General features: G+C 37.9%; 1 protein-coding gene across 1 annotated transcript in view; it reads right to left on the bottom strand.

Moving 5' to 3' along the window:
• Positions 1–304: 304 nt before the first annotated feature.
• DCN (decorin) overlaps positions 305–25,962 on the bottom strand; it is a 63,029-nt gene continuing 37,371 nt past the window's right edge. Inside the window, exons 4-8 of the mRNA XM_063447115.1 lie at positions 13,478–13,691; positions 11,596–11,709; positions 9,610–9,703; positions 3,394–3,532; positions 305–2,708 (exon numbers count right to left, since the gene is read on the bottom strand). Coding sequence (XP_063303185.1) covers positions 2,514–2,708; positions 3,394–3,532; positions 9,610–9,703; positions 11,596–11,709; positions 13,478–13,691 — 756 coding nt within the window. The 3' untranslated portion in view covers positions 305–2,513. The remainder of the gene's footprint in view (positions 2,709–3,393; positions 3,533–9,609; positions 9,704–11,595; positions 11,710–13,477; positions 13,692–25,962) is intronic.

Below are 25,962 nucleotides of genomic sequence, written 5' to 3'. Positions count from 1 at the left end.
TTTTTATTGGTATTCTATTGTCTTAGAGTACATTGGTATATCTAAAATTTGATGGGTAAAACATTTTCAAAAACACAAAGAGAAACACCACTTTTTTCCCTCGAGAACATTCCCATGAAAACAAAATAAAATAAAAACATGTGTGCATGTGTCACTAGTCTTTCTGTGGATGTTCGGGGAGGGAGTTATATAACTTCATTATCACATTAATGTTTAAAAACTGTGCATGGGTATGACCAAAGAATTACTTTTTTGTAATATTTTTTTCAATAAGGGAAAGACACAAAAAATATTTACGAGGAAATTACAGGTATAATAAACCTTCATACTAACTAAAGCTTTATTTATTTAGACATTTTAAACATGTTGTATAAGCAATGATTTTATACAAAACTATACAACAGAATGTACCAAGACATTGATTTTGTCATTGTTGTACAATCATCTTCAATTTGCCATCTCACCTATTATTTTGAACTCACAACTAAAATCGGTGCTTTAATTAATTAACTTATGTGGCGATTCAGATAATATGGAGATTCAATATATGTTCTAATATATATTCACAGATGTACCGTAATTTCTACATTGCATTTTTAGTTACTATTTTATGCTTCCTATAGTGTGTTACTAACTAGAATTTTACACAAACAAAATAAACTATACGACTAATTTTGAATAATGTAATACTTATAACTGTTGTTGTGTTAAGGTCACAAAGGTATAATGTGGTCTCTTTCATACTTGGTCTGGGTGCATACGTATAAGTACATTGCCACATATAAAGTCTGTTTAGTTTCTTGACGTGCAATCTTGTAAACCTAACAATCAACTCATTACTGGAAAGCAAACGACTTTTAGCCACAAAGTTTTGTTTAGCACACATACTTATAACTTTTTCAGACTATACATGTATATCCTTACTTGACTATAATTTTACAAAATATTAACATACATTTCCAAAAAAACAGAAAACATGTATATATCCTATTACGCAAGCTGGCCAGCTCTGCTTTTACAGATCCAAGGAGATTTCAAGCAAACTATTTAGAAGTCCATAACTGTGGTAAGCATTTTTAATCTATAAACAACATAGTATAGTTTGCATAACAATTCAAAGTTTATTTTTAAATGCCTAGCATATCTACTTCAACACTACAATTAGAATGAGGTCTAATAGCATTTTATGCCCAAATAGATACAAACAGGGACAACATACTGTATAGAGTATTCAGAGCACTAAAAGAAAATCTTTGTAGGGTTATATACATACCTAGGAAACTGCTGGGTTGGGCCTGGAGACTTATGGCCTGACAGTGCCTCAACGGGCCAACCATGACTTTTTCAGGTGGTAGAAATGGTGTTTAGTCCTATCCACTAAACTGCAATTCTGCCCAGTTCATGAATGATCCATTTATGTTTTGGGCAAAGCCTAATCTTTTCCTGCTGTCTTTGCCTTTTGCACCTTGACCTAACATTTTTGCTGTCAGTGACTACTATTTTAAAAGGTTTTGTCCATTTTCTTCTCAAAAATAAGATCTCCAGTGACTAAGAAATGCAGGTCCCCAGGTGGGATTAGGTGGCATGTGCTTTAGCTTAACCTTTTGGGCAAACTGCTTTCTTTTTCAACATCTTGTAAGCAAAGGGGTGAATGTAGAAGCTTAGTGATATTAAATATTCAACGTTATGATAGTAGAAGGTTGAAATGTTAGAAGGGCAATACTTGGATCATGACAAACAAGGAAAACGTGTTAAGGAATTGCTATTTTAACTTTTTATTTTAAATATAAGTAGGTAAAGATCTTTGGGTATTAAGCAATTACAGTATTGTTTTCTACTGTTATAAGAAACCATTAAAAGCAAATATCTTTTGAACTTAAAAACTTAAATAATTGAAGGTGTATTTAGGGGGGAAATGTGTTTTTTGATAATGTTTTTGTTCAGAAGTAAAAGGCTGGAGGGAAAACTCAAATGTTATCACAGGAACTACTGCAAATTAAGTCCCACATTTCACAAACACCTCTGTGAGAACTTTACCCCATTTGTGTGCAGCATAGACCTATATTTTTCATTGGATCATTCCATTAATTGTAGTTTAGAATGGAATTTGGAGTGAACAGCGCACTTGTGCGAATTCCAGCTAGATGGAAAGCCCTATTTCCACCTTTTTCTCTTTCTCGTTTTTACAAAGTTTTTTTTTTTCTTTTACAGCAACGCATAAGCAAAATAGACACGGGTCACCATGACATAACTCAGAAATAATTAGGGATTTCTTAAATACCAAACCTATTGATAACCTGAAAGTTGCTGGAAGAAACTAAGTGGATTTGGTTACCTGCACAAAATCCCTAAGGGGTCCTTGCTTGATAAAGTTCTTGATATACTCTTTAATTTTGGGACATTTTTTCCAGTATTTGAATTTTTATTTCTTGCTTAGGCTTTTTGAAAGAAACAAACAAACAAACACACATGACTTTATTTGAAATACAAAAATTCAAAGCCAGGAGCACAGTTTACTTGTAGTTTCCAATCTGGACAGCAGAACGCTCGTATACACATCTGAATGTAGCCGGTTGGATTTCCCAGTACTGTACAGGGTTGCTAAAGAGGCTGATACCCGAATAAGAGGCCTTCTTTGTGTTATAGCCGATGGGACAAAAATCGTTTGTTGAAACAGCAGCAATTTTATTACTGTGAAGGTAAACAACCTGCAAAAGTCCAAAACAGTTTCATTTGTTAATACTCCGTAAAGCAATTCTCAGTTTGCAATATTTCATAAGCAAAGCAACAGGTTGGAATGAAGAGCCTTCATATTGAAAATAAAAAATATGGCATTTAAATGATGTGGTACGCATCTGGGGAGGGTTTGGTAAACTAACGCAAAATGGTATTAATCAGCTTTTGCTAATTTTAATAAATATTTTGGAGTGCTTATGGATTTTTGTACTGCTAAGTAGATGCAGCTGGATCAATTACAAAATGTTCTTGTTATTTTTTTTAAATTGTACGTTTGTTGGAGCAGGGCTACCACTACCCATTGTTCCCGTAAGTCAAACTTGGTAGTTTAACTTTTTTTGTGCGTCTTGAGAATTGTACAGCACCCCTATAACTAAACATACATAAAATGACAAGGAAACAATGTATTAAACAGAGTATTTAATACAAACTTTTACTATAATATTATACATGAAAAGGAGACTGAAAAAAGATAGTGACTAAAACTATTTATTTGTTACTAAACCACTTCACAACCAAGTTGGTTTCTTAAAAAAGGATACTTTGGCATCATATGGTGGATATCTTGTATACACAATTCCAATAGGGAAAGGATTTATTTTATTTTTTACATTTTTATTAAAAACTATACACATTGTTCTTTTGTAAGTACTGTACCTGTATGTATTTGTGTTCTCCAAGTCCAGTAGGCACTTTTGTCAGGCTATTGTGATCCAAGTGAAGCTCCCTAAGATGTGGAACATTAGCTACTGATCCGTTTTCAACACTGGAAATGCTGTTAAAGCTCAGACCCAGTCTGCAATAACAAAGACAGTGAAATATTATACATGAACTTACATACGGAACACCAGTGATAATATTTATTTACTGAAAGAACTATGGGTTGTGCGGATGTATACAAAGGATAAGCTAAAATCAGAATACTGCAAAGTATGTTAAAAATTCACTGTAAATCACTTTTCACAATTCAAACGCCCAAGATAAACGTGTGATTTTATGTTAACATATAACTTCATTTCCATTCATTAACACTGTCTTTGACCTGTACATTAGTAAACAGAGATCTGTGAAAAGCCAATTTATGTGCAATAATTAAAAGTTCATTGTTACATTTTTAAGATGTTTTACCATGCATAAGCTGTTATATGTATCGAATGGTGTAATAAATCTATTTCACATCCTCTGCTTGGCTAGAAGTAAAGATGTAACCTTCTAACATTGTGTTATCTGAAAAATGCCCATAAATAGTCATCCACTCATAATATTTGGTATGTTACATGCACAATTAGAATGGGAAAAAATACAAAAATATGTGCATTTTTGTACAAGTCTGGAATGTGTTATCTGTGAAGCCACAAGGTATTTTGTATGTAACTGCCTGTGCTTGCTTTCTATGTCATGGCCTCTAGGGTTTGCACATGTTTGAACATTTCTTTCTAAATCAGGACTATTCACATCAAAAGGTGTCAAAAAGGTTAAGGCTCTTTTAAATAGCGAACAGTGTAGATCATTAAAGTATTAAACAGATAAAATCTTGACATATTTATGGACTTAAAACTATATATATCTTCCACTGTCTCAACAATTAAATAATGTCACTCATCTGAATGTAATGCTTAGTTAGCTTGGTAAACCTAGCACAGTGTTTAAAAGAAAAAAAAAAATATTGTATATCTATCTATCAAACTGAATCACATAATAAACTATAAATTACGTAATAAATGTTTCGGCTTTTATTGTCTTTTAAGTTGTTACATATTTTAAACAGTGCTTCAATTGTCAGGATTATATATAAAAACATAATTATATAATAATGTGATGATGCACACATGAGATAACCTTTTTATTTTTACTGTAAATACTTAAAAACATTTACATGTTTATGATATCTTATTGCAAAGTTCATGGACAGCCACTAGAGGAACTCCCTGTGTTCAGTCCTGCAAAGTTTGGATAAACTTCACGAGAAGAGGGAGGCTGATGATCTAAATGGTGATGAGAACGCTACAGCATTTTGCCGAGGCGTAGATAGGTCAATGGTCACTGGGGGCGGAAATCTATGTTGGAAATCCCCCTGAATTTTAAACTTTTATGTGTCGATTTTGCACCCCTATCCCATAGTGTTTATATCTCCTGACCCTTCTAGTGTTTCTCTTAAACCCCCTTTGAGCCTTGTATGTATCTTAAACACTTTCACTTTCTTGTGTGTCTCTCAACCCATGTTAATTATTCTGTATATCTTAACCACCCTTACACATCTAGATGCACAGTTAGGTAGACAAAGTCACACAGTAGTCAGGTGCACACAGTCAGGCATATACACTATGCAACATACAGCTACACATACAGACACACAGACAATGCACACATAGAACACAAAACACACAGTCAATGGCACACAATCATATACAGGTACACACACAGTTACAGGCACACAAACAGTCAACACACACACAGTCAACACCATGCACCATCATGGACACACAGTCTCACACACACAGTTACAGTCAAACATACAAACAGTTACAGCCATACACAGAGTTTCAGCTGGACACACAGTTGCAGTGACACACACATACAGGCACACATAAATACACCCACACAAACAGTTGCAGTCACAAACACACAGTTACATTTGCACACACAGTTGCAGTCACACATACAAAACCTTACAGCCACACACAGAGTTACAGCCACACAAACAGGTGCAGTAACACATACACAGTTGCAGTCATAAACACACAGTTACATTCACACATACAGTTACAGGCACTCACACACATACACACACAGTTACACACACAGTAACAGTCACACATACAGTTACATTCACACTCACACAGTAACAGAAACACACAGTTACAGAAACAAACACAGTTAAATTCACACACACAGTTACAGGCACTCACACATGCACAGAGGCACACACAGAGGCACACAGGGACACACACATTTACATTCACACATAGTTACAGTTACAGGCACAAATACAATTACAGTTACACACACACAGGGATGGCAGAGCGAGTGTGTGTTATTTGGATGCATTGTATGTGTAAAGTGGATGCAGTGAGTGTGTGTGTTCGTGGAGCGGATGCAGTGTGTGTGATTGTGTAGTGGATGCAGTGTGTGTTTGTGTAGTGGATGCTGTGTGTCTATATTGTGTATATAAATATACATGTATACTCAATGTATACTCAATGTGTGTTTGGAAGCATATTTTTGTATGGAGTATGTTTGTGAATCTTGTTTTTTGAATGCAGGTGTGCATACATATGTGTGCACACACATATACCCAAACTGACACACGCACAGATACACAGACACTCATGTACACAGACAGACACACACTGACACAAAAGGACACATGGATACTGACACACAGACACACACACTGACACACAGATACACACACAAACATACTAACACAGACACACACATTGACAAACAGAAACATACACATACTGACACACAGACACACAAACATACATACTAACACACAGACAAATATACACACACGCACACATCTACAATGACACACACAAGCAGGTTATTTTTTTTTAGTCACCCTCCTATTTCTTAGCAGTAGAGTTGCTCTGGCTGTTTGGAGTCAGTCTGGCAGTTTGCTCACCCTCCTTACTGCCTCCGCTTTGCCTCCTCCCTCTTGCGCAGAGTAAGCTGGGAGGAAGTGACAGGCAGTCACTTCCTCCAAGTACTGGCAGTGGCTGCCATTAAAGGAAACCAGGCGTGCTTTTAAAGGGCTGTTGTGCTCACCAGGCCTCTGCAGAAATATGCCCATCAAATAGCCCTAAGTGCATGAGCCACCAGAGGGGCACCGAAAGCTGCACCGGCAGTACTGCTGCAAATCAGGAATGTGGGGCCCAGGTGGCCGGGACCCCCAGGACTGCCGGGCCTATGACATCCATTATGCTGGTCACCTACTAATAGCGGCCCTGATGTTAGTTTTGCTTTTTGTCACTATCTATTTCAAGTGTAGGGAATATGCTGAAGCAAAGTAGTCCATCATTTCTGTTACACAAAACACAAGTATATACAGTAACAAAATGGGACTAAGTGTGGTGGCACTAAATGCCACAGACCACCTGAGTGGAAACCCCTTACACCACTCAAAAAAATGCAGGCATGTAATACATACAATGTAGTAGATGGATCACACTTCTGGATATAGCTGTAAAATATATAAAACAATATAGTGTAATATTGTCTGTACAATTATATAAGTAGAAATGGGAGTCAGGTACTCACAAGCCTAGAGCCAAATCTCAACATATGGCTCTCATGGATGACGCTGTGGGACTTTTACTAAGCATGTCCCTTTCCTATTTCCAGATGACCTTATGGTTGTTCCGGCTGAGCATCAATACAAGCTCCACAGATCAGATGATATCTTTATTTTGACTTTTTTTGCCAATTGGCAAGACTTACTTTATGACTTATAGAATTGTATAGTCATAAGTTATAGATACTCTTTTATTACTTTTCTCTTTTATTTGATTTTATTTTGTTGAAAGTTTTATACAGTTTTACTCCATATTGTGGAGCAATACAATTTTATTCCCTAAGGATATCATCTGATCTGTGGAGCTTGTATTGATGCTCAGCCGGAACAACCATAAGGTCATCTGGAAATAGGAAAGGGACCTGCTTAGTAAAAGTCCCACAGCGTCATCCATGAGAGCCATATGTTGAGATTTGGCTCTAGGCTTGTGAGTACCTGACTCCCATTTCTACTTACACAATTGTACAGACAATATTACACTATATTGTTTTATATATTTTACAGATATATCCAGAAGTGTGATCCACCTACTACATTGTATGCATAATTTTTGTTAGTATATCTTTTTTAGTATAGTAAATCAGTACAATTCCAACACAGTCAGTGTGAGTATTTCATAAACATTTGACTCATTTTGAAGGTGAGCTGACACAGCCGCTTTAATTTAACAAATTATAGTTGGAACTGTTACTTTAGCTATTTACTAAGGTGAGAATTCAAAGTGAACTCAAAGAAAAATTCTAATATAAGGTCAGAATAGAAGAACTGAAAGCACTGTTGACCTTGAATTTGAAATTCACTTTGAATTCACATTGAATTCTTACTAAAGCTAATTACCCTATTGGAAGAAAATATTTTGAAATTATACTTAGGAAACTCCGAAATATTGCACGGTTACAAAAGATGTGTATATAAGTTAATATATAGTAAGTTATATTTAACTTTTTCATGCATCCAGAAAAGGAGCCGTCAGTTAATAAATGACCGAATGTGGACAATCAAAATTTGTTTTTGATTCAGTAATTTGGCCAGTTTTTATTTTTATTGACCGATATTTGTTTTCTGATGAAAATTACCATAAATCAAAATTTTCATTACATTTTTTTTTATTCTATCAAAAACGAATTACATTTCTATTTGATAATATTTTGACAATGTTCCATTGAAGCAGTAAGTAATTTTGTAACTAGGACTAGGTGCATAAATGTACAGTGCTGTTTTTTGTTTTTTTCACGTTGGCTATTTGTAAATAGTAGAAATATTTACGAATTCAATTTACTAGCAGAAATGTCAACCTTTAGAAACTAAACTCCAGTAATACAATTATTATAACATTCACTTTAATATTACCATGGTAAATTTACTATATAGTTTTCTTATATCTCATATTACAGATTAGTAAATTAAAGAGTGCATTTTATAATTACTTTTTTATCAGAACACTTGAAGACTTGCATCTAGGTTAGGTAAAATATAACAGATAGTTTTTAACAGTAGTTCTTCATAGACTTGTGCATTTACATAGTTACATAGTTACATAGTTACATAGTTACATAGCTGAAAAGAGACTTGCGTCCATCAAGTTCAGCCTTCCTCACATATGTGTTTTGCTGTTGATCCAAAAGAAGGCAAAAAAAAACCCAGTTTGAAGCACTTCCAATTTTGCAACAAGCTAGGAAAAAAATTCCTTCTTGACCCCAGAATGGCAGTCAGATTTATCCTTGGATCAAGCAGTTATTACCCTACATTGAAAGATTATATCCTTGAATATTCTGTTTTTGCAAGTATGTATCTAGTAGCTGTTTGAACATCTGTATGGACTCTGATAAAACCACTTCTTCAGGCAAGGAATTCCACATCCTGATTGTTCTTACAGTAAAAAAACCTTTCCTTTGCCTTAGACGAAATCTTCTTTCTTCTAGTCTAAACGCATGACCTCGTGTCCTATGTAAAGTCCGGTTTGTGTGTGAATATATTTGTAAATACATTTAGTTTTTAAATGAATTGCGTTTCATCTGAATAGTGGTCAATCCATGAGCTATCTGAATTACGTAATTTTGAATCGCCATATGGATACATCACTGAACAACGGAAATGGGAAATGGACGAACAGTGATTCAGAGTTCGGTCCATGGCACCCAAATAAAGATGACTAATGTTTAGAGGACAGCCACTAAATGTAATAAATATAGAATTAAATAAATAATGAAGAACTAAACCAGGGGCATACGGACCAAATGCTTAATACATACGGCCACCGAATGCTCAAAATCCAAATGTTGATTGAATGTCAACCAAATTTCAGTACAAAATACCATTCTAATTAGCTTCAGCTCAGTGTGTGAAAATGAGCCTATAACCGTACTGCAATATATATACACACACACACATATTTTGCATACATTTTGCAGGAGTAATAGGCTCATTTTTACACTCTTTTGTTTTTTTTCTAATAGTCTAATAAGTTTTCTTTAATAAATCTTTTGTGTCCATGATATATATAAGCTGAAATGCTGTGTGAAACAATTTCAGTCGTCCGAATTAAAACAAAAGTGTCAGCAAAATTTACTTACTTTGCTAGGTTGTTTAAGCCACTTAGACTGTCTGCATCAACTTTAGTGATTTGGTTTCCATCAAGATGTAGCTCAGTAAGTGAAGGTGGCAGACCTTAAAATGGAAATTAAGGACATTTACTAACCATACCTGTACGCTAAATGCCATTGTGTTGGCACACAGTTTTAATTAAATTTTTCTTTCTAATTTTTCTCAGCTGCAACAATGAAAACAGTACAGTTCTATCAGTTATATGTTAATATTTTAATAGCTACAGAACGCCCCTTGCAGTATAACAATATAAACTATACACAATATACATATATATATATATATAATAAAATATACATATACAAAGATTCAATACAAAAAGCATAAATGTTGAGTTGAAATAAGCTGATTTAAAGTTCATGAGTGTTTTTGTACTTCTCAAGCTACATGACACACAGGGCCGTTGCGTCCATAAGGCGGCACAAACAAAGCCGGCCCGGGGGGGTGCTAGAATAGAGTGACTGGCAGGAGGTGGGCACACAGTGCTCCCTCCAGTCACTCTGTGTAGCGTGGCTGAGCGGGTCAGTGTGCACCGCGGTACAGGAACTTCCTGTAACTCCATGCTACAAGAAAAGTAGGAGACACGATGGGGACCAGGGTGGGGGGAAAGAGAGGGGCATGACTGGGACGGGGGGAGAGGGGGAAGAACACTATGGGACAGGGGAAGGGGGGGAAATAATACTATGGGACAGGAAGAGGGGGTAAAGAACACTAAAAAAGATGGAGGGGAGATGAACACTAGGGAGGAGAGAGAGGAACCTTAAGGGGGGGGCACCAAAGTTCAGGGGAGGGTAAAATAAACACTGGGGTAGGGGGGACCACTAAAAATTAAGGGAGGGGAACACTAAGAGGGGGGCATGTTAGGAACATTAAGGGTAATGAGGGGACACTAAGAGACAGGTAAGGGGGGAGGGGAGAGGAACACTAAGGGACAGGGGAGGTAAGGGAGAGTAACACTAAGGAACAGGGAAGGGAGGGGAGAGGAACATGAAAGAGAGGGGAGAGCAATACTAAGAAACAGGAAAGGGAAAGGAGAGAAACACTAAGGGACATGGAGGGGAGAGTGGCACACAGGGGGGCCTGAGTTGGGAGAAAGACACACAGAGGGACATGAGGGGGGGGGAAAGACACACAGATGGACCTGGAGGTGAGAAAGTTCACAGAGGGGCTGGGGATGAAAGCGACACACAGAAGGGCCTTGGGTGGAAATACAAAGGGGGTGAGGGTTAAAGAGACACAGAGGGGCTGGAGAAGAGGAAAAAGAGAGACTGAGGGGTTGGGGGAGATAGGCGGGCTGGTGGTGAAAGAGAAACACACAAAGGAGCTGGTAAGAGTAAAAGACACAAAGGGGCTGGGAGAGAAGGAGACATACAAACGGGCTGGGGGGAGTAAGACACACAAAGGGGGGTTGTAAGAGATACACAAGGGAGGTGTAAGACACAATGGTGAAAAATAGAGGATAATATACACAAAAGGCAGGTTAAGAGGCACACAGGTGAAGATGCTTTTGGGGGGCAGGGGTGCCAAAATCATCTCCGCCTGTGTACCTAAAGATTCTTGCACTGGCCCTGATTAAACAGGGTATTTCCCAGGTATTTCCCAGAGATCAGACAATGGGGACTTAAATGCAGCCAATGGGGACTTGAATGCAGCAAACTACACCTCCCTATGATACTTTGCAGGCAAAGCACCAAGCAAAGTATCATGAAAGTTCTAAAAGACCAAGACATCTGATTTACAGCTACTATTACTATGGGTTATTTGATGTCTATATTTGTGTTGTGATTTGAACTTTACACAAATATATACAATTTAATAATATATAAAATTATATATGTTTGCCTTTTTTTCTGAACTGTAAAACTATATAAAATGTGTATATCAAAAACATCAACGTTTTGTCCAATGTTTGTCATTATATCCATGAACATAATATGTCACCCTGTAATCCTTACCTTTAGGAACACTGGTTATGTTAGTGTCTGCAATCCTGAGGTAGGACAGTTTTTTCATTCCCTGAAAAGCTCCTTTCTCAATACCGGAGTTTTCTATTGGGTTTGTTCCAAGTTCTGCAAAATAGAAAGGGTTTTTAACCTATTTTTTTTAGTTATTTTTTTAAGGTGACTATAATATAATATCATAAGAGTATACATGCCACTACTAGACACCTCTGCTAGATTCATCATTATCTGTTAAATCTAATAGCACTCAATTTGGATATGCACACCATTTGAACTGAAATGGTGTCTCATTACAATGTTAGTAAATATTCAGAATTATCTCTCCTTACCTGCTATTCACCACTTCCCATGCAACTACCTTTCTACCTTTTTTTCCATCTCTTCCATTAATATATGAAGCCTAAGATCTCTCGTATTATTGTGACTTTAATTTAAATCCGCACTAACATCTGTTACATTGAATTTATTATTATTTTAGTCACCATTTATATCTAATTCTTCATCCAGTCACACTGTGTAAATCAGGGTTGTCCAAGAGGACGATCCCACAATGTTTTAAAACTAAAGCTTCCATTATGCTTTGTCATTCCAAAGCATTATAAAGGCATGCCAAGCCTCATGGGAGCTATAGTTCTACAACATCTGAGGATCTATATTTTGGGCATCCCTGGACTGTAAATCTATCAATGTCTCTAGTTCATGCTCTCATTTTCTCCAGAATAGCAAACTGGAAGCATGGTTAACTTTGATCATTTTTCCAATTCAGCGATTTTGACCTTATATTTAAATTCACTTTATATTTACTTTGAATTCCCAACAATTCTCATTTTAGTAAATAGCACTGTTAGTATCTACAAAATTCTACCCTCTGCCCAAGGTTCTCCAACTATCTTATGGGATATTTCTTCTCTTTGTTTTTAAGATCTTTCGTCTCTTAAACGAACCACCACAGTAATTACATAATGAGTTTATAATTAACAATTCCCCTTAGGTTAATAAATTATAATTTTAGAATTGTGATAGAATATAAATTATAATAATAATATAATTTTAGGATTATAGGACTAATAACCTTCTAACTTTCCATCATTGTGAACTTTGTAAATACATGTAAATGCATTGCAGCCAATAATAATTAAAGGCAAATTGACATGTATCTCTTAAAATGGTTCAACTTCGTTTGTGGCCCACTAACGTCCATACTAAATGTAGACATATGGAATCAGAATGGTAATTCTGGATGGGATTCCTGCTTGTAACCAAACCACTAGCAATAAAACACATATTATCTGAAACAGTTGTTCCCCTGTGATTTTGTCAGTGCCCTTTAAAGAAACAAATTGGAATCACTGAACCTTGTCAGTCATCTCAGTAGGCTTAAATTAATCTGAAAGCGAACAGAAGGCTTTTTTATATAGAATAGCACATTGTTTTGTGTAGGCTTGTAATTAATCTTGGTTGATTTGACGTTTATTTATTTGCTATTCAATCTGAAGACTAAACTAAATCTCAAGATGATGAGTTGAGTAAAGCAAAGCAATCAAGTTTTATTGTTTTTTTTTTTCAAATATTCACTTGGTGTATTCAACAGATCTGAAAGGTTTTCATTATGAAAACTGCCTTAGTACCACATCGCCACATTATCACATCAGGTGTTTCGAAATTAAGTAAACTTACATAGATGTTATAGAGCAGTGGTTCTCAAACTAGTCCTCATGGCCCACCAATAGTCCAGGATTTATGTATTTCCCTTTTTTATTCCAATGGAGATACTAACAAAACCTGGACTGTTGGTGAGTCTTGAGGACTGGTTTGAGAACCACTGTTATAGAGTATCTTCTTCATCACTGTTATTGCAATCTCTTTCATCACCTACCTATAACAATCATGTGATTTAATCCGTCAAACACAGATTTTTTTACTTTGGTTATCATGTTCTCATGCACACGTAGCTCCTGGAGTGTTTTGGGCATATTGACGGGAAGTTCTTTCAATGAATTCTTGGATAGATAAAGTCTTTCCAATTTTGTGAGAGAAGCAAAGGCATTGGCACCAACTGACTTGATTTTGTTGTTCACGAGAATTAAAGCCTAGGAAATAAAATACAATACTGTTAGAATTAAGTATTTACCATCCTGAAAAAACATACATTTGTTCCAAGCAATAGTTAAAAACACTGTACAATGTATATGCCAGAATGTTCTATGATCACATTCCTGCAAGATACATGTTCCGTGTGTGCCCCCAATTCCCTTTTGTTTTTAGAACAATCTATAAAGCATTAATCCAAACAAAGTAATATTAGAAATATTCTGATTTATGACCACAGTAAAAGTTCTGAATATATAAGCCTAAAAGGAAACTTGTCTCCTCAAGCAATTCTTAAAAATAATATATAACTTCAGCAAGATGTCTGTGCTCAAGTAAAAAAAATATTTCTGTGGATGACAATAGCAAAAGATATGCTTTATTGCTGTATATTTTCATGTTGTTCACACCAGCATATCAAATTACAATTTAAAGGGACACTATAGGCACCCATGCTTCATCTCATTAAAGTTGTCTGGGTGCAGTGTCCCTGCCCCCTTACTGCTGCAATGTAAATCATTGCAGTTTTAGAGAAACTACAATGATTACTGTGATGGACTACCTGGCACCCTGACTGGATACCTCTGTCAATCGCTGCTTCCTAGTACTTGCGAGTACTATAAGCAATGCACTGGAACACCATAACCACCGTAAAACCCCACAAACCGCCGCAGCTTGGTTGGGGTCTCGCCGTCCTCCACCCACCCACCCTGGACCCAAGACCAGGATCCAGCTTCCAGTAGGTAGACCTCCCCTAGTCCAGAGAGCGTAGCAGGAACAGCTCTTACAAGAGGTGTGTAGGGTAGTTATTATAGAAATCCCCAGAGTGAATGTAGTTCTCCAATCCCCCAAACATGAGCCTAGACTTCATGAAGGGTAAAACAAGTGAGTTTAATGGAAGCAACAGCTGGCCTTTTATGCAAGTCCCAATGCAAAGGTCACTCCCACATAGACCTTGTGGGGGACAGGGACACAAGGTTTACAGCCAATAACAATACAGTGACAACGTTTGACATTACAAACAGATAATTCCCCCCTCTCTGCCTGTGAGATAATTGACTCAGATACTGTAATAACTCAATTATCGCCAGGCAGAAAAAACACATATTTTACAAAGTCTTATAAGTACCCCAAAACACAACACATCACCTGATAGCCCTGATCTGGGTGAACAACATATCCACAAATCACCCAGATCAGAGCTGGGGTACAGGAATTCCCTGAAAGTCTCTTTTTGACCGACCACACACATGGCTTCATGCCCAAAATAGTTCCAGAGAATTAGGCTGTGCGGCCGGTCAATTTCAACAGTCGAATTAATGTTTAAATAGTCGACCAGTTAACTCTCAGCTTGGGAGGTAAATAAGCTACACACTCCACCTGCGTGGGGTCTGACTGTTCGGTTATTTGTTTGGTAAACGCACACCATAAGTATAATCCCTTCGGTAGCCCCATATACTGAGCCGTTGAGGGGAAAAGGCATGAACAAAGCCTTTCCACAGTCCTGAAGCCAGGTCTAATACATGGGCCATATTCCTGGGGCAAGAGGCTGGCCAACAGGCCCCTCCAAAAACTTGTGACAAACTCACAGGAAAAGGGGAGTTTGTCACAATTACATTGCAGGACTAAGACTGCCTTTAGTGGCTGTCAATCAGATAGCGACTAGAGGCACTTCCTGGTGGTTAACTGAATTTTGTTAACTCTTCATGGGGACATCCAGCATCAGTAAAATTCCCATAGGAAAGCATTGAAGCCTCCCTATGGGGAGGACCTAATGTCCGTGCGGCACTCGCCACACGTGCGTCTTAATCCCCTGTCAGAAGAAGTTGGAGATGGCTGAGTGCTGACTCAGCACTAAGGGAGATCTGCACTGGAATTGGGTAAGTAAACAAAGGGTGTTTTTAACTCTTTCCATGCCAGAATGGAGGGCGCGAGGGAGTAGAGGCAAGTATAGAGTACGGTAGGTGTGCCTAACAACTAGATCCCCAAGTGTTGTAGAACTAAAACACCCTGAATGTGTATTATTTTTTGATTTGTGCCTCCTAAAAATCTTATGTATTATTGAATATATTCTTATTCTATTGCATTCTAAAAAAAAAAAACATGTGCTATCCTGGGAGTCTATTCTCATACACTCTTCTAGAAAGGCACAATTTCATTATTGTATAAACTGGCTTTCTGATTATGGGATTTTGGTTGATCATGTCTTATGTTTGAAACTGGAGTCAGCGGCATTGCAGATGTGTTCCATTACTATCTGTAAGAGAGCCAACATTCTTTCTGGTCTGTAAAGTTACTGGGCTTGCAAAATGACTTTTGAGAAAATCTCAAAAAGATGTGTACTACATATTAAAGGCAAATTGATTTATTAATTGCAAATGCCATTAGTTATTATAACATGTTAAAATTTCTTCTACAGTACAGTCTAAATATTAAACCCACTGTGTTTGAAGATTTTGCAAAAAATCAAAAAATAATTCACTCTCCAATTGAGACTGTGTACAACAAAACATTTTATCACATGGAAATTAACTTCCAAAATTAAAACCAAAATATCAGAGCTGAAAATTATATCCATTTCAGATGAACTTTAGATTTAATCCAAATCAAGCATTTTTAGCCTTGTTGTTTCACAATTCCCTCCCTAAAGGTTATATTAGTGTCTAAATAATAATATGAAAATTACCTTAAGCAGATTAGTCACTAAACTGGGGATTGTGGAGAAATAACAAGGGGTTCACAATTTTAGACCTATATTGCACAGTTGGAAAAAAAAATCCTACTAAGCTATTTTTCAGTTTAGCTATTTTGACTTAATATGTAAAAATAACCATCTGGTTTCCAGTTTAGTAAATACCCCTTTTTTTAGGGAGATTTAAGGATTTTACATGTAGTGTCACAAAAATTTCCTAAAATATACCTATACAATGTAAACATACATCAGCATTCTAACTGGGCATTCAACGTAGGGCCTTTTTAAATGTCTTTCTTGGCTTATCCTGGAAGCATTACTAATGGGTAGCTCCACCACCTGCCAGAACATGACTGATAATATTGAAGACAAAAAGAGGCTACATGTATCAAAGGGCCCTCCTCCTTCTATACCGCAGTCTTTTTCCCGACCTCAGATGGACAGAAAATAATTTTGTTCCTTAGAATACCTTTTTTGCCATCTTTCACATGTGTACCATGGGTCTCCAAGGACCAATTCACCCTCTCTGCCCCCTGAAGACCCAATAAACAGCCTGCATGAGCAGGACTAACTGGGTCAGGTCCAAAATATCACATTTTCTTTCTTATACATTAAGGACTACCATGGCTCTATTTTGAACCCTTTTACTGACCCCTCGAGTTAGAGAAAAGTAAAAGCATCACTATAATTTTTTTACCTTTGGTATTCTTATGGATTGTCAGGACATTGAAGCAAATTAAATGCTTTCCTTCTCCTTCCTTGTTTCCATTTCAGCTGTATCCAGAGTTATTCCTTCAGGTTGTTACTTTCCTATCTCCCCTCTAGTCTTTTAAAGCTCTTCATAGAGTACCTGTTCCCCACTAGCTCTTCATCTTCCTCTTCTGTGTCAAGGCACCAGGGAAAGAGGCCAATTTATGCCCTCGTTTGGGTGAAATTCAGTGATCCCCCTTTTCGGCGTTTGGCATTGAGCCGATCGCAGCCATTTAGTGGCCCTCCTCCTTTTTATAATTCTACAATATTCTTCTAATTTGCCGTATTTTATATTCTCTGAAGCTACCTGCAGGGCACACCAAGATCACGTGTGAGAAAAGCTTGATCATTTGTGCTTAAAACTGATACAACTATCATTAGGATATCAAAGTGCACTACCCTTCCTATATACTCCATTGTCTATCTCAGAGAATCAATGGACAAAAGCTTAGATACTAACTTAATTAAAGCTTATTTATCACTAGCATCGGCACTTCATTCAGCTATTGCTCTCACCACCTTAACCAGAGAGATCAAAGCACCTTAAGAACTCAAGATTGCTACTGAATTTGGGTTGAAAGCTTCTTTAGATATTACAAAGATGAATGCCAAGGGCATGGCTTTATCAGTGGCATCAAGGAGAGTTCTTTGGCTGCACTCATGAAGAGCAGACTATTTCTCCAAAACCTCATTATGATGCTTGTCATTTCAAGTTGATCTGTTTTTTGGCAAAGCCATACAAAAAGCAGCTGACAGAAAAAAGGCCTTACTTCCCTAAGGGAAAATAACCCCTAATCCTTCTTCCTGTAAGGACAAAATATTTTGTGACAAATTGTTTCACGAAAGCAGATCTTATCTCAAAGTACAGTGCTCAGCTCTTTCATCTCTGTGCAATGTCTTGTGGGCTCCGAAACCCTTCATATCTAGGTTATTCAAAGAAACCATGAATATCTGACCTAGAAACTCTGAACTAGAAGAGAAGCTCCAACTTGGGATTTGTTTCTGGCCCTAAATACCCTGAATGAACCTTTTTTCGAACCTCTACAGGATATAAGTATTAAAAAGCTTACCTACAAAGCCTTATTCCTGGTTGCCATCTCTACTGTAAAGCATATATTAGAAAAAGTGGTCTTAAAACCCAGGGATGGCTTTCTACAAAAGTTGGTATCAAAATGTTATCTCCTTCAAGAAGTGGTCTTACCATAATTTGTTTTCCTTCCATTAATGGGATGCAGCACTCAAGTGTGTTAGTACAACGGAGCTCTGTGGAGGAGGTTCGCTAGCCCCAGTGTATGTCCAGAAATATAGAGCCACAGGTTTCACAGTGCAGGGTGAAAACTCAAATATGCTTTTATTATGATCCAAAGTACAAAGCAAAAATAAGTTTCAGCCCTGAGGCCTTAATCATGTATCATTTTTTCATTCATGACATGCAGAGATCAGAGCAATGCAAAGGGAGGAAGCAGATTCAATGAAGGAATCTGTAGTAGAGGGGTTTTAATTCATTTGTGAAAATTCATGGTAGAGTTGCCAGATTTAAGTGTTTGCAGTTACCAGGGGCTCGGAGAGACATTTAATAGGAATTCATGTATAACGCGGGCAAAGAAGTGAAATCAACATTGTGGAGGCAAGATGATACATTGGAATTTAGTGGGGGATGAATGATAAAAGGGAGGTGAGAGGTTGCTGTGGGATTCACATTTTAGAATAAGAAATATTAACAAAATATAATCGTGGAACTTTTAGTGTTAGTGTGAATTATCTCTTGAAAAGCTAAAAGTTATTCAGAGATAAAAGCTTATGAGCTACTTGTGAACAATGATATGATATAGTTTGCTCACAGCATTTGCAGTTTTTGTGGAACCTTAAGCTTCCATATGTGTTTCTGACTTCCTGGACTCATGTTACGAGCTAAAGTTTTGTAAATATCCCCATAACCATTGTTTCATAAATGAGGTTGTCATGTAGTGAGATTTTTCTAGCTTGATGGTGTATAAATAATGCAACAGTAAGGTCTTCAATAAATGTAAGCAGGGTAAAGCCATCTAGTAAAATATTGTAATTAGACTTGTGCTTTCACATTGCAAATTAATTGTGATCCATTTGAATTTTGGACGATCAGTGATTCGTCTAAAATCTTAAACTCTGAATTGCCAAATGGATGAATCATGAAAGAAATGAATGGACAATAGATGAACTGTTTTCATTTTAATTTCATTATTCAAAATCCTGCCCGTGGTGCCTCTAAAAGGATGGGGGAAAAAGATGATTAATGCTTAGAGGACAACCACTAGATTTTATTCACAGACTAAATGAGAAGTGACCAACAGAGGGGGAAATATATATTATTATTTTTTGCTTCTATTGGTTACTTGATCATAATAAATATAATTATTATTTTTATTTTTATTTATTATTATTAAAAAAAATTGCAGTACACTAATAGGTGCATTTTCCTTCCATTTAGGCTAATCTGAATTGCGTTTCCCAAACCGGTCTCGCTTGGATGAAATGTGTGTGAACCAAAACGTCACAGGGCCAAAATCTGAATTATCCAAACAACTTTTTTTTATGAACTAATCGATTCTTAATATATTAATGTGCTAATAGTACTCAAGGTACATGTGCCATGAATAAATTACGCAGTGGCACAGCACATACAATTCCTTGTTGTCATTATGAATATATGCTCTTAATTTGTGTATCTGCAGTGGGCTTCTCTTCAGTGGTATATTTACACAATATATGGTGCACACCTACAGAAATGCACAAGTAGTTTTCTAGGATTTAGCTAGGTCATATTATTGCCACATGTGAATGACCAGGTAGAATTCACCAGTTAACAAAAGCTGTAACTATATACCTGTAGACCAAATATTTTTAGAAGTGCAATGGTGTGTATTCTAATGAACACTTAGTGGGGTCTATATGATGCGTGCATGCAGATGGCTTGTTCATGTTAGCTTTTCCTATTTCTCATTTTCTAAAAAGGAAGATGAAGTACAATTTCAGTAAAATTGTTAACTTGTCTCATAGATCATAGGATTGCAACTAAAAGAACTGTAAGGTACATACAAATTAAAAATACATGTTTTCTTTGAGATTGCAACAAGGTATGTTTCCAACTATATGGATTACCTGAAGCTACTATAATAATGTAATTGAACAGTGTAGAAATCAGAGTTAATTTAGCTGGTACTTGTGGCAGATATAATTTAACCTCAGAATAACAAGGATATCCATTACCGTCTCTTACGGAAACAGTCTAAGACAATAAGGAAACAGTCTAAGACAATTTTTATCTGGACGTAAGTGTTTTAAAAATGAGTTGCTTGAGAATGCTTGCTCTGAGCATTCCCTGTCATCGGACTTCTTATCAGTAGTCATAACTTTCCTACACCTTCCAAAAACATGTGCGAGAGCCTATGGATTCCGTTTATTCCTACACCAGGCAATATTTACTCAGTCATTTGATTCCATTGACTTTAATATATTTTATCATCCAGTTCAATTAAGGATAATTTGTGGTTGATCTACTCAGTATTGTGAATGCTGGTTCCACTGGTTTCCATGGTGGTTATCCCAGTTTCAATAGTTTAGACCACTTTCCGAAGAACACTTTAATAAATTATCCTCATTACAACTTACAGCAATTACCAAAATAGAGGGTGGGGGGAATACGTCCCTTTGTGAGGACTTATGTACTAAATGCTTCAATACTCTTCTATGGGTATTTTACTAATGCTGGATGTCCTCATGCAAAGGGTTCATTCTAGTGGCTGTCTGCTTGTCTTAGACCTGCAATGCAACCAGTGGTGGATCCAGGGGGGGCAAGGGGGCAATTTCCTCCCCCCCCCAGAGAGCCAATGCCAATGCTCTCCCCTGCAGGACTGGTACTATCCACGCGCCTGCTCTGCTGGGTGCCTTCATGGAATGAAGGGGAGATCAGAGGTCTCACTCACTGGTCTGGCAGGCGGCAGGCACTTTACCGGCAGCCAGCAGGGCAGCCAGCAGGGGAGGGAGAGCTATAGCTATAGCTTGCAGCTCCGCCGGGTCTCCTCTCAGGAACACAGAGCCTTGCTGTGGTTACCATGGCAACGCTCCATTCTCGCAAGAGTGAACTCCCCACTAGAACCGCCAGGGATTCTCCACAGGACCACCAGAGCTTCATAATCGGAATCCCCCCTCCCTGGGTGAAGGTAATAAGGGAGGGTGGATAGAAAGTATATATTTTTTTTTATTAAAAACAAAGCACGTATTTGTTTTCATCAGCCCCCTCCTGCAACTACACAAACTGCCCCCACAGCTCCCCATACACACACTGCCCCCACTGCACCCCCATACACACAATGCCCCCCCACACACACTGCCCCCACTGCACCCCAAACACACTCTGCCCCACCACACACATTGCCCCCACTGCACCCCCATACACCCACAGCCCCTATACACACACTGCCCTACCACCCACATTGCCTCCACTGCACCCTCATACACACACTGCCCTACCACCCACATTGCCTCCACTGCACCCTCATACACACACTGCCCCACCACACACACTGCCCCACTGCACCCCCATACACCCACAGCCCCCCATACACACACTAACCCACCACACACACTGCCCCCACTGCACCCCCATACACACAATGTCCCCACTGTACCACCATACACAAACTGCCCCCACTGCACCCCCATGCACAAACTACCCCCACTTTACCCCATACACACACTGCCTCCACTGCACCCCAATGCACACACTGCCCTGACTGAACCCTCATACACGCACTGTCCCCACTGTACCCCCATACACCCACAGCCCCCCATACAGACAAACTGCCCCCACTACATGACCATACACACACTGTCCCTCACACATGCACTGCACCCCTCACACACGCAATGCACCCCTCACACACACACTGCCTCTCGTACATACTGCACTCCTCACACACACTGCCTCCCATACCCACCCTGCATCCCTCACACACTCACTGCCTCCCATACACACATACTGCACCCCTCACACTCACACACACACACACAAACATTACTAGAGACCCTATCCCTTACTACAGCACCTATCCTAGAAGACCCCAGGTAAATTGTCAAACTGTTCTTAAACGGTTTGAATATTTACTCTGGGATGGTGCCACAGCACTCCTGGCACCATAACCACTACAGAAAGCGGTAGTGGTTATTGTGCCTGGTTTGTTTTTTTAAATAATCTATGAGTGACCATCCCAAGATAAAGCTCTGAATCCGCCCCTGAATGCAACCATTGCAGTTACTCTAAAACTACAATAATTAACATTGCAGGACTAAGGGGGGATAGAGACACTGCACCCAGACTACTTTAATGAGATGAAGTGGTCTAGGTGCCTATATGAATATGCTATAAATTAATGTGCCATGGCTTTTCACAAGCATTCCCTGCTTTAAAATGTACCTGTCAAGATACACCCTACTTATTCTAACATTAAAGAGCATAAGAAAATAATGTATACATTGTGCAAGCAGATTTGCTAACAAATGTATAGACTTAGCTATTTTAACCTAGGCCTTTCTACCACCTGTCAATCAATTCTTCAACACAGACCTCTGAACTGAAGAACTGACTGACAGGGAGAGCAGGGGAGTTCTCCTACAGGTAGTCCTCTTGCTCAGCAAGCATAGCAACCACAGCACATGTGCTATGGTTGCTAAGGTTACTCCGTAGCTGTCACTGCCAATGATAGCTGGGGAGTACAGAAATGGATATTGGCTGGCATTGAAACTTGTATGTCAATATCACTGAAGAGGATTGTCCTACTTGGGTTAGCAGAGCAAATCAAATGAAAGAGTGTTTAGTGTGTGGGCTGATTGGAGGTGGCTGTTACAAGAGTGCGACACCCACAAAACTGAAGATATGGTGGAGCTAGGCCAGAATGACATGAATTCATATTGCAAGCCTTTACATTTTATATATTACTGATCTCTATGATAAATTATATATTCAGTGTCTATGGGATGGTTATGTTAACAGGTTCACTTTAACCTCAATACTAAATATACAGAACTATTAAATATACAGCAATTGTAAAATTATTAACAATCTGGTAATTACAATACTATCAATTTAGCAAATTACAAACAAGCACAAATATAGCAAACATTTCATAAACAAAATACCCTTGGCTAAATACATTTATTATAAAATATCAAAATCTGATCAAAACTTGTCTCTGCCAGTCAGAATGATGAACTTTTTGTTTGACAGGTTGGCTTTCTTAAAATAACCTTTCAAATTTTTGCATTACTTGTTTTCTTAAAGGGACACTCTAAGCATGAATAAAACTTTAGCTGAAAGGGACACTCCACTGCCCAATATATTAATAATAGAATTATTTAGAAGCTATATCCCCAAATGAAAACACAGATGCCTTTAATTATATATATATTTTTTTTTCATTGGGGAATATCTAAATAGCCTCCCTACACATTTCCTGAAAACTTATTCTGGTTTTTAACTTCCCTTATTGTACAGTTTGTTTAATTTAGAATGTAATATCTCCTGCTCTATTAATGACCAGCTAGAGCCTGCAACAGCAACATGAGTATGATTAACCCCTTACGACAGAGGCAATTGTCCAACAACTGAACCAAAACAAAACCTAGAATTTGTGCTTTGTGTTAATTTACAGCTAGGGCAGAATTTGCATGTAGGGCTCCAGAGGCAACAGAAGTCTAAATTGCCCTCATCCCTTGTCCCCTCACAAAAAAAGGCAGGTATTGTAATGTTACATACTTGGGGTTACATAGTTACATAGCTGAAAAGAAACTTGCGTCCATCAAGTTCAGCCTTCCTCACATATGTTGTTGTTGTTGATCCAAAAGTAGGCAAAAAACCTATTTTGAAACACTTCCAATTTTGCCACAAACTAGGAATAAAATCCTTCTTGACCCCAAAATAGCAGCCAGATGTCTCCTTGGATCAAGCAGCTATTACCCCACTAATTAGAAATTATAGTCCCTGTATGTTATGTTTTTGCAAGTATTTATCCAATTGCAATTTAAAAATCTGTAGTGACTCTGACAAAACCACCTTTTCAGGCAGAGAATTCCATATCCTTATTGCTCTTACTGTATAAAAACCTTTTCTTTGCCTTTCTTTCTTACTGACTAAATGTGTGACCTTGTGTCCTATGTATAGCCCTGTTTATGAATAGATTTCCAGATAAAGGTTTGTACTGGCCCCGAATATATTTGTATAAAGTTATCATATCCCCTCTCAGGCGCCGTTTTTCCAAACTAAACAGATTTAAAAAAAATTCTGGACTTTTTCTAGTGCCATGATATCTTTCTTTAGAACAGGTGCATAAAATTGCACAGCATATTCAAGGTGTGGTCTTACCAGCAATTTATAAAGAGGCAAAATTATATTTTCATCCCGAGAATATATGCCCCTATTTATACATGACAAAACCTTACTGGCTTTAGCAACTGCAGATTGACATTGCATATTGCTGCCTAATTTGTTGTCTATAACAATTCCCAAATCCTTCTCGTGCGTGGTTATCCCTAATTCACTACCATTTAGTGTGTAAGTTGCTTGTGCATTCTTAACCCCGAAGTGCATAACTAAGTTAAATTTAATCTGCCATTTTGTCCCGCAATCTATCCAAATCCATCTGCAGCAAAGCAATATCCTGCTCACATTTTATTACTTTACAAAGTTTTGTGCCATCTGCAAACACTGATACATGGCTTTCAATGCCTATTTCAAGATCAATTATAAATAAGTTAAATAGAAGTGGTCCCAAAACAGAACCCCGAGGGACACCACTTACCACTTTTGTCCAGCCTGAACATTTACCATTAATTACAACTTGTTGTACTCTATCTTTAAGCCAGTGTTCTACCCAAGAACAAGAATATTCATCTAGACCAATTTATTTTAGTTTGAAGACTAACCTATTGTGAGGAACCGTATCAAATGCCTTGGCAAAATCCAAGTAGATCACATCCACTGCAACACCCTGATCTATACTTCTACTTACTTCTTCGTAGAATGCAATTAGGTTAGTTTGACATGACCTATGTTTCATAAAACCATGCTGATTATTGCTAATAACAAAGTTCTTCCCAATGAATTCCTGAATATTATCCCTTAATAGCCGTTCAAATATTTTCCCAGTTACAGAAGTTAAGCTCACAGGTCTATAATTTCCAGGCAAGGATTTTGAACCCTTTTTAAATATAGGAATAACATCTACCTTCCTCCAATCCTCCGGTACAACACCTGAAACAAAAGAATCTTGAAAAATTAAATACAGAGGTTCACTTATTTCCCCACTTAGCTCCTTAAATACTCGTGGGTGAATAACGTCAGGCCCCGGAGCTCTATTTACATTAATTTTCTTTAATAACTGTAGCACCTTGTCTCGAGTTATCCAATCACAAGTTATTTGCAAGTTTTTTGCAGCAATCATTTGCATATCTCTTGCCATAGAATCCTCATTAAAGGACCACTCTAGGCACCCAGACCACTTCAGCTTAATGAAGTGGTCTGGGTGTAAGGTCCAGCTAGGGTTAACCCATTTTTTTATAAACATAGCAGTTTTAGAGAAACTGCTATGTTTATAAATGGGTTAATCCAGCCCTCAAAGCCTCTAGTGGCTGTCTCATTGACAGCCGCTAGAGGCGCTTGCGTGATTCTCACTGTGAAAATCACAGTGAGAAGACGCCAGCGTCCATAGGAAAGCATTGAAAATGCTTTCCTATAAGACCGGCTGAATGCGCGCGCAGCTCTTGCCGCGCGAGCGCATTCAGACGAATGGGAGGAGAGG

The sequence above is a fragment of the Pelobates fuscus genome, chromosome 3, assembly GCF_036172605.1.
Source record: "Pelobates fuscus isolate aPelFus1 chromosome 3, aPelFus1.pri, whole genome shotgun sequence".
Taxonomy (NCBI): domain Eukaryota; kingdom Metazoa; phylum Chordata; class Amphibia; order Anura; family Pelobatidae; genus Pelobates; species Pelobates fuscus.
Note: the sequence above shows the minus strand (reverse complement) of the source record. Positions and strands in the feature narration are given on the sequence as shown.